This window comes from Penicillium crustosum (genome assembly GCF_028827405.1).
Source record: "Penicillium crustosum strain IBT 35664 chromosome Unknown utg000004l_segment0_segment0, whole genome shotgun sequence".
In the NCBI taxonomy this organism is placed as follows: domain Eukaryota; kingdom Fungi; phylum Ascomycota; class Eurotiomycetes; order Eurotiales; family Aspergillaceae; genus Penicillium; species Penicillium crustosum.
The window spans coordinates 3808711-3820795 of NW_026623125.1; the positions used below are offsets into that span (position 1 = coordinate 3808711).

The following is a 12085-nucleotide window of genomic DNA, read 5'->3' on the forward strand; positions in this document are numbered from 1 at the left end:
ATTGGCGACTGTTCCGGAGCTCAAATGAAAATCCGCGCCAACTTTTTTTCTCCCCGCTTTCCCCGATTGGGTAGTTTCTGATGCCTTTTATATCAGGCACCCACCACATCTAGATCGGGGTCAAGCCTGCGTATCTTCCTCTTGACTAGCTCTACGCTAATTCCTGTTGTGGACGAAGTACGGAGTACAACAATTGCTAAGAATAGTTCAAATTGGGGGCCACTAATTATCAGCATATAACAGGGGCAATTTGGTCTCAGTCCTCCGTACGGGAAATACAAATGAAATTGGACATGGATCATGGGGAAAGCATTCGGCGATTTCCACGTTTATAAATAGACCAGTATAGGATTTCCAAGCACCAATCTTCCATGAATGATCAGGTCCAATCGAAGTCACAAGCTGTCGCGCTAGATTCTCCCCTCCATGACTGTTTTAGCCCTGTTTTGTCCTCGAAGGCCACGGAGGAGATCAATCACAAGGACTGCGCGCGATAGGTACAATTCTCGGGTAGATCTGTGCCCAATGGTCGCCTCAAGGCCACTCCCCAACACACCCATAAAGAGGAGAGTATGTACCCAAGGCATTTCGAGCTCCTGTGGGTCTTTTCGGCAATCGAAATACCGCAACTCGTTGAGCTAGCGTCCCTCTCACACAGGGGCATTCCGGAGGAACTCTAATCGGACACTAAGAGGCGGCATGGCCTCTTCCCGAGTAAGGGAGAAGGAATCCAACAAATCAACAAGAACCGAGCGTTAGTTATATCCCGACATGCAGCTCTGCTCATGTAAACTCCCAATTGTTAGTTATTTGGAGGTTGTGATTGGGCACCAAATCCGTACGGTAAACACGGTAAAGAGTGTATTGGTTAACAGAGCTCCTGCCGCATATATAATACGGGTAAGACACGGGATTGGACGTTTCTTAATGTGTAACAGACGTTGTGGTAGCTCATTGAGACTTGAGGGAGCTCGCCTCCGCTTGGGGCCATCACTCTCGATATGAGACGAGAGTATGCTCCCAAGGCATGAAGGCATGATGGCACTGGTGCGAAGCGGTCAAATTGTCAATTCTGTATGAATATTGTTAACAGCTGGTATTGACATTGAGATCAGTCAAAGCGTATATACCGCCTGAGACGGGTGTAATCATGTGTTCCTGAAATTTGGTGGTTCCCTGGCTCTCCCGTCAGTTCGGTAAATCCCCTCCTGTTTCATCTTCCTCTGTGTTCTTCGTCTTTTGTCACTTCGCTGATCAGTTACGTCTTGGAGCATGATGGGATCGGAAACATCCTTCTCTAACGGGTAAGGTTAGATCGGGCCCAACGGTGTCGGGTATCGCGCACTGGGCACGATCTCAACAGCTTAATCTGCACCCCCAGGCCTCCTGCTCTCAAACCCTCTCGAGTCCTCTCCTGTTTCGTTTCACTCCCATTCTGCCTAGAAGAAGTCAACTAAAAGTTCAACTTACCCTATGCAGCGAAAGCGATGCCTCGTCCCCGAGTTTCGTTCAATGCACCTGGACTTTCCCACCGCGTTGGGCAGTAACCCAATACCGATGTCGAGTGGATACGAGGCTCTTTAAAGCCAAGACTTGATGCATATGGGAATTGTTGGCTTCTCCGGGAACCGTGATGCGCACGACTACGAGCATTCTCCGATTCCAATCACCATTGAGGTGTCCCATTCGTTTTCGGTGCGACCATGCAGTCATCTTTCAATGGACTATACCGAGATTCCCAAGGTCTCCACTGGACTTCAGCAAACATACAGCGACGGTGGGACACGGATCTCTATCCCATTACAAACGGCAAAAGGAAAGAACAGGTGCAATAAAAAAAACCTCATTCGACTAACCATCTTTCCGCTAATGCAATATGTTTATGCAAATGGGATGAGAAGGACAACACAACAAAAAGCTGTACAATATGCCGGGATATGCTGGATGCAGAATGCAGGAGTGTCGCCAGCGACAACGAGCCCATCGTACGAGCCAGTTGTTTTCTTCCGCAAGAGGTTGCCCCTATCGAGCCGTCGCACCTGCCGATTTGCCCAGATCGGTGCCTTTATGGCTTTCTGCCAATGCACACATATCTTCTTTGTCAGACTCTGTCTCTTGATTTCACATTGGAGCAATACCTACAGTGGGAAATATGCTTTCAGTGTGGGGTCGGCTGCCTCTTGCTGCGCTTGGTCCACCAAAGCATTAAAAGTATTCGGAGCCATATGCAGACGTTGAGTCAATGGGTATAGTGCGAGGGAGCGGAGCAGTTGCTGCATGTTTGCGCAACTGTGTCGGCCGATGTCTCGCATCCGCTGGTCTGCATTGAATCAAAATCAGTCTCGTTCGTTTATCTTGGGCACCCAAATACCAACCAGTCGACCACGCAGACAGGGGAAGAGGAATCATCTTCGTATCCACCTCGACAAACCCTGCCTCTGTCATGAGAGTTCTCAGCTTCGATCCGATCCGAAGATCTTTCCTATCCTCCAGAGCACGCAGGTATTGTGTGCTCCATCTCCTCAAGGCATGTTCATCAGTGATTGAGCCGTTGTCAGATTGAACATTGAAGTATATTTCCACCATCTGGACCCAACCTCCTGGCTTCAGGACCCTTGACGACCGCTGGTGTTAGCCCTTGGGTTTCGGTTGCAGGACTCTTGCCTCTTGGAGTGACGGCAAGGTCAACCAGCTCTGGAGAACTCGCACCTGACTATGTCATGAAGATAGGATGGCCATCGGGATCGATTAATGCCGGTCGCAAGGAGTCTAGAATGGACAAGATCGAAATGGTTTGCAGGAAAGGTGAAACGGCGGTTCAAGTCATCGACCTATTCGGCACAAGTTAGCGATTGTTTTCCAGGGGGATACACACCTAAGCAGAACTGTTGTTCAAGATTGACGGATCACACAGAGGCCACGAAGCACAAGCCATGGGTAAGAGGCAGTGTTACAACCCCCTCATGGTGTAAACCACACCGTCCTCGGTGGTGAGATGTGAGACGAGTTGGCTTACCTGGAGCCATAAATTGTCAGGCATGTCGTCTGGACTCATGTGAGGGGCAATGTCTACGCCGATGACCTATGGACCACCAAATGTTAGGATGTTGTCGGGCGCAATCAAAGGGACATCTCACTTCGCAATCAGGGTTCTGCTCAGCAACATCGACGGCCCAGGATGCGGCTCCATGACCACAGTCTAGAACTCTTTTCAATCGACGGATTGGTGGGAAGATCAGACGATTATCGAAAATTCTGTGGAAAAGTCGTTGCTGGTCTTCGAGTTGTTGTGCTTCTTCCTGCTCCAGCTGTCAGTGAGAAGACAACGATGAAAACCTGAACGTCTTACCTCATCGACCGGTCCAAAGTACGTACGATGATCGATCGAATATTTCTGATACTCACGGCCCTGGACCGTGATCGTATTGAGATATTCACGGTCTAATTCTACCGTTTGTGAATCGGGGCTCCTGGCGGCCATCAACGTCAGTTGCCCTTGGTCCGAAAGAACAACGGGGAGAACTAGCATACGCCATTGTAACTCCTGGATCAAGTGGTGTTGTGGACGAAGAGGAAAATCCGAGTTGGTATATCCTGATTTGTCTGGCCAGGGCGGGGTTGAATTCTCCGAGTGCAAGATCTTGCTTCAAATCACAATATCCGAAAAAGGAGTGAAATTTTATGTGCTGGGAGTTTCATGGGAGAGATCGGGTGCCGCTTGAAGACGTCGGCGGTACCCACGGAGAGGATGGCGGCTCGCGCGAGGATCATTCGCCCTTGGGCGTCTGCTCGCGAAGGCTGTATGGAGGGGCTTCCAATTATACGTACCAAAATGTACGAACGGGCAAGACCAAGCGGTCCACCCAATCGAATTACCTCTTTTAAAGATCACACCAGATGCACGACTTGATTTGTGAAGGCACGGGGTGCTTAACGGTCGAATATTTAGCATGGATGGGGCCTGCGTGGGTAGTAACCAAATACGATCAACGCGGACTCCTAACTTCCCTCCGGATCGTTCATGTGGTTCCTTTGGGGCCAACCCCGAAACGGTCCCTCACATCCTTGCTAGTGGAACTACTAAAGATGGCCTGAGACGCTCTGCGCAGGAGGCTCTTGTTGCTACTGGGTGACCCTGGTATGTCAACCAAGGCTTGACGAAAGAAAAAAATGCGGGTCGGTTGAGTGGCCGAAGAGTGGTTGACGAATAATCCCGGGCGATTGACACCAGAATGGGTAAGTATCAGAATAGATTCGACTCGGGTCTGCTGCTTAAAGTCAAGCTAATGAACCTTGAAACTAGGCGGCAGTGCCGTCAACTAATGCACAGTTCGCCGTCTCGCATAGTACCTACTTTCCTCGAGGGTCTAAGGGCGCCCGACGATGTGGATCGAGTACAAATCCGGCCACGCCGCTTAATCTGACTGGGATCTCGATACCCCTTCAAGTATCGTCGCAAAACTAAATACGGTGGGTAATTCCGCGACTGTCGTCAACGGTTAAACGGCAGGTCTACAGAAAATTGAATCGCACCTTACTTGGGCAGCCCACCATGACTCCACAAGTTTCTAGGATTTCACCAGCGAACAACAATGTAACAAGGACTTGGTGAAGAATGGAAGAAAACAAAACCCACCCACCAATTAAGCCAAATTGAGCAGCATCTCGCCATGAGGTTGAAACGAGGACAACCCAGCTGTTGTGCGTCGTGAGACACCATACGGAGAAAAGAAGAATTGAGGAATTGACCATGATAGAGCAGACCGAGAAGAGAAGGAAAAAAAATCCCGTGGGGTTAGAATTCACACCAACCCTTGCGTTGTACAGGCCAATTGAGTGAGCCCTGCATTGCCGATTCCAAAGGCATGACAAGGGATCACCGCCGGTTCCCGCTGTCACTTTAATGAAGAAATGAAACCAAAAAGTAACCCACGTTGGACGAAACAGCTTGGCGACAAATTTCCAACACCCTCTCGCCCACGCCGCGGAGTAAGGCCGTGTCCTCGGGCCAATGTGCAGTACTGTGGGTGCCAAGTGGCTTGTTCAGTCCCGGTCTCACGACCAAAATGCTCCAGTGGCCCCTCAACTTGAGTGGGGTTCGACGGGCAGGATCAGCGACTTCCTCGTTGGGGCATCCATCCCCTCGGGATTTCTAGTGGGTTGGATTTAGGACAGTGGATTTCATTCTTGCCCCTCATGTTTCGCTCTCGCTCTCACCGCTTGTCTGGAGGTTTTGTGTTCCAAGATTCCAATGTTGTTTGCGCAAGTGGCGGACATGGAGATTTGCTACAGGGATTTTTAGCCGTCTCCGGATCGCTCCCGAAACAATCTGACAGAAGTACGTCCGAGGCAATGGATTGACACTGCTGTTTTGCCCCTCTTCTTTGTTTGGGTACTTATCAAGTTTTCCTCGTTGGGATTTACCTTGGTTGCATGGTACTTGCTACTGGGGCTAGTGCTGGGCAGCGGGAAAGATATCCATCCCGTGTGGATGTGGATGTGGACATTCATTGCCTCGAGGAGAAGGTCCAGAGTATGCGATTACATTATTACATACAAAAATGTGGGCAGTATCCACTCTGGTCCGAATCCACTGGGAAAACACCTTTGAAATTATTCCCAACTTACCTGACACCTCCTAGGTGCACCTGGTTTTTCTTCACTCTGGGTCAATTCTCCGAGATAATCGGGTCCCACTTCATGACCGCGCCGGCAATCCATGCCAAATGCAAGGATCTGGTACTTGCGTCTGCGGTTGCAAGGTACAGATGTCCAAGACTGGTGCATACTTTGTAGAACCACGTCTCACATAACAGTTAATGGTCGATAATCATACGGTGGTGATATGTCAAAACAGGCAGGTTACTTCCATTCTGATTAGGCTTATAACCCCGAGTCCATTTTGGAAGAATATATAGTCCGACCACTGTTTTAAGTTCACACAAGTCAAAAAATACTCCTCAGTCCGAAGCCAAAGAGAGAAGAAAGAGAAAACCTAGTACAAATTACAATATACGAAGTTCCATAGTGTCGGGATTTCGACAGGGCCTACCCGTTCGGCTCCGCCGTTGGCCTCACCCAGCACCATGGTTCATCTCTCGGGTAAGGGGGCCGCCTACCCAACTTTTTGGGCTTCTGGGGGAAGTCTTATACTTTGTATATTCATTCCTCCGGCTATTTTCAAAGGTCTCTCCTATTTAACCAAAAAAAGAGGAATTTGGAATCTAGATCGGGACATAACGGGTAAATTTAAAAATAATAATTAAAAAAAAGATTCCCCCTTAATTAGCGTATTCATTCATAGCCCCAACGCGCTGGTTCGCCTTCCAAATCGGGCGTGATGACTTCTGCCAAGCCATGTCCTTTACGATGTTACGTTGTAAGATGAAACAAAAGATGGTGATTCGTATTCTCGCATACTCGGTGGATATGTGACTTTTTTTTGGTCTACTTAATACGAACTTGCCCATTCCCTCGGTCCCGCTAGCCATATGCGTGAAGTCGCTATAGATACACTTACGTATAGGTGTAGTGGTGGTACTATCTAAAGTGCTAGTACAACAGAAGAGAAAATATATTGCTACTAGGTACTCCCAACATTGCATGATGGTCAGCATTTCGCGGTATAGAAATTTGCGATGTGAGACCCACTATTAAATTATATATATTACGTCTAACATATCAATGAATACAAAAATGTAGTAAATATATATCTACCAGAACATCCTTTTATGAAGTATCATCCCTTCACGCTCTTACATCGCAATACTATTTAGGCTGTTGCGGGTGGGTTCTGATAAAATGCAATTTTACTACGTGCTCAGTCCTAATTGACACTAGTAGAGTAGATGATAGTGTCTTAATTTCATATCTATAGAGCCGACCTAAGGCATTTGCACTAATGATTAGCTTTGAGCATATTAAATACAGAAGCAAAGAAGCCTTTCATAGGTATCTGCTAGTTGATAGAAGTGGATGGGTGGGGGATATAAGGCTTGCCGGTTTTTACTTGCACAATGTACATGGAGAAATTATATACAGCAAGAACTCAAAGCGGTAAATCAAGAGTAGGACCATGAGATAGGCCAGGCTACGTAAAATATAGCAGAAGAAACGAGAAAGGCAACGGATCAGGAGCCTGAGGGAATATATATATAGACACTACTTCATACCTACAATATTAAACAGAGTGTACACATATTCTTTACGCTAGAGTGTGGTATGTAGTCTCAGTAGCGTGAGTATAATTGGATGCGTATCATTCATCGCAAAAGCACTGTCACTGCCATATATGCTCATATAAACAGCAGGTAAATCGAAGAGTGGGGTATATAAAGTTACAGAACAGGAAGAAACCAAGCACAACGCATACACCAGAAGAATGCATCCACCTCAGAACACCGCTAGTACGCTTTCAATCATAAGACCAGTACAAAAAGTACTCGTTGACCTACCGGACATCCTCCCTCCCCGTCATAAACTCGACACCCGCCGAAATAATCTGCATAACCGTCTTAATCTCCGCCTCTGTCCGTGGCGCATAAATCAAAACATACTCCGCCGGGATATCAGGCCTCGTACCAAGCGAAAGGAATGTCATCGCAGATGTACCGGAGAAAGCATGACGCTGGCCCCAGCCAGCCTCAATAACCTTGATACCTAGACAACAATGTTAACACACGAACACCAAACCAACAAATAGAAAAAAACCATACAATCAGCCGGCGCAAGAGTCACATGAACCGAGTGGTCATTTCCAGAATGAATATGCGCAATCTCCCGGTTCATAGTCTTCGCAATGCCAAAGACAGGAATATGATCCGCGACAAAGAGCCCATCAGCATGGCGTTCCAGATTCGACTTCTGGAATTTCACAAGGTGATGATTCTGATGGCCGAAGGCACTAAACGCAGAGCGGAATTTCTATTACAAAAGAACATAATCAGCAAATAGCTCTTCACTCATCGCCTTCTCTTCCCCAACACCCCAAGAGGACCGAAGAAAGGGACACACGACACATGATACACACAACATACCTCCATAACAGCCTCATCTGGCACCTGCGTCAACTGTCTCTGCGGTGCAACATGCGGTCCAACAACAGGCCGTTCTTCCCCGCGTCGACTCCCCAACTGCTCCTCGGATAAGAACAAAAACCCATCATTGCCCTTCCCGTGGCCATCAGCTGCCGCAACGCGTTGCACGTACTCGTCCGTGCTGAGCATCTCGCGCCCGAAGGGCTGGAATAGCGCGCGCACGACAATCCATCCTAGCGCGTTGTTCGGTGGGCCGCCCGGTCCGTAGGATTTGAAGATTTTGTAATCGCGGTAGGCGGCGGGGAGGATGAGGGTCGACACGAGGAGCGCTGCGGCGCCGAGGGCCAGGGTTAGGCGGTTCGGGGGTGTGTTGGGGTGTTGGAATGGGATGCGGAAGACGGAGGTGAAGGGTATTGGCATGTTTGTGGTGTTTGTGTCGATCGTATGCAGAGCTTGGAGCTTTGTTGGGTGTTTATTTGTTTATTTTTGGTGTTTATAAATATCCGAGAGATTGTCTTGAAATTAAATAGAACCTACCTTTACCCTGTAGGGCCAAATCCGGGGCTGACGTGAGAAGCCGCTTGCTGACGCGATCCCGAGGAATTCGCGTGCTCCGGTCCTTTTTCAGGAATTTGCTAGGACTATAGGGCTATAGGGCTATACGTAGTACACTGAACATTGTAAATCTGGGTTTCGTTTCGTTATGCTACTCGTATTATCATTAATCCCGATGTCTGGCATGACTCGGTTCATGGATCTAGGTACAGTGATTAGGTGGATTTCCACGGCCTCACAGATGAGGCTTGATTGAGTGCGATATAGCCCGTTTGGACCCCGTTTTGGAGGCTCTGGTGACTCATGCGGCGGCATTCGATGATCCAAAATCCGAAGTCCGTGCCATACGTCATATGTCTCGGTATCGCGGAGTTTCAGGTGACAGCTAGCAAACATCATGGGTCTGAAGCGCTTTGCTTCTTGCGCCCATAGCTAGAGCACCTAATCGCATCCCTGTCGGAGGTTGATTATGTTGATAACGATATCAAGGTGTAAAAGACACAGAGCAAGGCACTGCATGTTTTCAGTCCTCTTTACTCTCCTCTCGGCTGATAGAGGTCAGGGAGTGTGCAAGCTTCAGGAGCACCACACTCTCCGTTGCGGCGAAGTAATTTAAGCTGTATAGTCATGTTAGAACACATAGCCGAATAATATGAATGCCCAAGGGTGTTACCCACCTATCCATCAAAATGCGGAGGTGACGCGAGAAATGGTCCTCATATCGTTTCAGTGTGTCCTCGAGTTTTCCAATCCGCGTCGGATCATATCCTCTGGCATCAGCGCCGGGGACTTTCCCTCCAGCCAAGTCGGGATCGGCTGAAGCCAGGGCGCGTGAAAGTGATGCCGCAGTCCAGGAAGCAAACATAGTGCAGCAAGTCACCAGTTTCGAATGGATCTGTATACTTATTAGTACGTATGCCACCGCGAGTGGGGAGAAACATACCTTCAACAGCTTAGCCTGTGTGAGCATGCACTCTTTCAAACATGTATCCAAGAAATCAACATGATCCTGCATCAGCTCATCAACCGTCCGGTTGACCTGCTTCATATCATTTTCCTCCACCTCCGACGCATCGGCGTGAACGCTGTTGACACGATCCATCAGGCCAACCCAATTGGGCTCAATGACCTCAGCTGTGCAAAAGTACAAAAGCTGCTGAACAAACACCAACATCTTGGCGCGCAGGTTCCACGCCCGCCGTTTCCATATTTCAAGCCTTCGATCGGAGGATTTATGTCTCCAGCTGGTGGTCTTGTTCTGGTCTGCCCAGGACGTGACCAGCAACGTCTCGAGATGGCGCAGTGATAGAAGATGGCGGAAAATAAGTTGGTACCGCAGAACGGTTTTGCGGCTAATGACCAGTGACAGAGGGAACGGAACCGAATAGTCCAGCTCAAGCGCATCGAATCCAAGAATATCCTTGTCCTCGTCGGCGGAATGAACAGCAGAGACTTGCTGCTTCTCCGTTTCTGCACCGTCTTGGTTGACACCTGAAACATTGACGACTTGCATCAACCATTTCGTGAGGCCGATTTTGTTCATTCGCACCTTAACATCTTCCTTGAACGGGTCCAGTGCTGCAACACTGCCAGGCTGTCGAAGAACAATATCCAATAGTGACTGGAGCTTGCCCTCGTTGACGGCACGTGCCGGTTTTCGTAGCTCAGAAGCCCCAAGTTCGAGGAAGTAGGAAAAGAAATCTGAGCGATCCAGGAAGAAGTAATGTTTCAGGGAGCGGAATCGGGTAGTTAGGGAGTTTTTTGTGACAAGAAGATTCAACAAGGAGGCGTTGGCATAGGTATAGGCGGAATTTACGTTGTCCAGGAAGCGTGGATCATCAAGCGTCTTTGGGACATCTTTGACCTCTTTGCTGACGTCGACACCACCACATTCACGCACCACGTTGAGATATTTTCCAGCCAGCAGGACTTTATCCTGGACGCTCTTCAGTTGAGGCGGAACCTCGTTCTCTCGAATCGTGTATCGTTTCTCCCAATACTCGTCCGTGTAGTCCTCCTCAAGTTTCTCGCGCTTGATCCATTTTTGTTCCTTAACTAGGAACTCGGCGTGGGGATCTCTGATACCGCCATGGTGCAACCATTCATTCAACATGGCCATGTAAGGCCTACTGGCGTCACGCAGCAAGGTCTGAAGCAGATTCTTGGTTGTTGGATCGCCTGAGAATGAAGCCAGACGCCCCGTCAGGAGTCCGAGAATATTGCCTCCTTTGCACATTTTCTTGCGCGCCATAGACCCTGGTACTAAATCTCCCCCTTCTTTGAGTTGTTCAAGTATATTGTCAACATCCTCATCAAAGTCGTCAATCGATTCCTCGAGCTCTTCATCTAGAAGGCCATTTTTGAGCAATAGTTCCTGGCCCATTGAATATAATTGGGCCAGACATTGACTGGTCGGCATTGTGTGGAGGTGAAGAAGGTGCAAGGTAAATGTAGGATTGTTCAGCAGCTGGCCTTCCAGCTGGGCGATAAGGATCAGGTAATCTTTGAGGAGCTTTCGAATGGATGCGCATAACGAGTGACTAACAGCGCCACACTCAGCACGGCTTTGTATTTCCACAAATGCCTCCATGGCACTGTAGTGTGTCGCCATTTTCAACATGGACTGGATGAGGTCACGAAGAGTCGGATCCAGGCCCGGGGCTATCTGAAAGACTGGGCCCGTTAGGCGGTCTTTTTCGATTGATGGGTCATATGAGCTGGCGTAGTGAACATATTGGCCTTCGAATCCCATGAACACGAACAACAAGTCCTCCAAGATCGCTGCTTCCTGGGCATCGGATGAGAGCTCTCGAAGTGGCCGAGGATGAAGGGCCTGTGGGGCCGTCGAAGCTAGAGGGGGGACTGATACACGACATGCGAGAGGAGCTGTTGAGTGAGGAATCAATGAAGCTTGGGGATTCCATGGTGCTGGAAAGAAAAAAAAATCATGGTTAGCAAATCCATTGCTTTCCCCGACAAACTGCGACACAGGGATCACTCACAATCAGCCGGGCCCTTCTCTCCAGTCCGGGAACTGGGTCTTGCGTCATCAAGTTGAACAGGCTTCCTGGACCGAGTCTTATCCCAATCGCCTCTGTTGGCTGCACTGATAGATTCCTTAACAGGGTTCACAGGGTTCCTTCGCACTGCCTTTTCCCGTGATGCGATCACCATCCGCTCCGAGCGCTTATCGGACATACTCTTCTGATCCCGGGATGCTCTGTGTTTCTGACTCGAGGTGCTGTGGCGCAAGGGATCCTTGTTTTCGACTTGTAGCGGCGATGGTCCGCGAGTTTCGGAATCGACGCGATTGGAGACGGCGCGGGGTCGTGGAGCGCTCATATACGCGGCGCGGTCATTGGCAGACATAATCCCGCGAGGGCGACGAGTAAATCATGCAGCATAGGAGAGTGAAAGGCGCGAAATCGAAGAATCAGCAACAAAAATAGCAGAACCAATGTATATGGGGAGAAGATGCAAGTATCCAAACAACT

The 12085-nt window shown here is 49.0% G+C and overlaps 4 protein-coding genes across 4 annotated transcripts; 1 reads left to right on the top strand and 3 right to left on the bottom strand.

The window, feature by feature from the left end:
• Window positions 1-2138: 2138 nt before the first annotated feature.
• N7487_010484 (class I SAM-dependent methyltransferase) lies at window positions 2139-3536 on the bottom strand (the record flags this gene model as incomplete). Its single annotated transcript, XM_056878214.1, has 7 exons — window positions 2139-2320; window positions 2376-2614; window positions 2710-2831; window positions 3017-3082; window positions 3138-3299; window positions 3350-3470; window positions 3532-3536. 7 exons carry the CDS (start codon window positions 3534-3536, stop codon window positions 2139-2141), a joined length of 897 nt encoding a protein of 298 aa, XP_056726794.1.
• Window positions 3537-3950: 414 nt separating this feature from the next.
• Window positions 3951-4133, top strand: N7487_010485 (uncharacterized protein; the record flags this gene model as incomplete). The annotated part of the gene is made up of 1 exon (XM_056878215.1): window positions 3951-4133. One exon carries the CDS (start codon window positions 3951-3953, stop codon window positions 4131-4133), a length of 183 nt encoding a protein of 60 aa, XP_056726795.1.
• A 3317-nt stretch (window positions 4134-7450) lies between these two features.
• Window positions 7451-8456, bottom strand: N7487_010486 (uncharacterized protein; the record flags this gene model as incomplete). The annotated part of the gene is made up of 3 exons (XM_056878216.1): window positions 7451-7659; window positions 7716-7923; window positions 8037-8456. 3 exons carry the CDS (start codon window positions 8454-8456, stop codon window positions 7451-7453), a joined length of 837 nt encoding a protein of 278 aa, XP_056726796.1.
• Window positions 8457-9114: 658 nt separating this feature from the next.
• N7487_010487 (gamma-tubulin-complex subunit SPC97) lies at window positions 9115-11960 on the bottom strand (the record flags this gene model as incomplete). The annotated part of the gene is made up of 4 exons (XM_056878217.1): window positions 9115-9208; window positions 9269-9486; window positions 9535-11519; window positions 11594-11960. 4 exons carry the CDS (start codon window positions 11958-11960, stop codon window positions 9115-9117), a joined length of 2664 nt encoding a protein of 887 aa, XP_056726797.1.
• Between the last annotated feature and the right edge of the window lie 125 nt (window positions 11961-12085).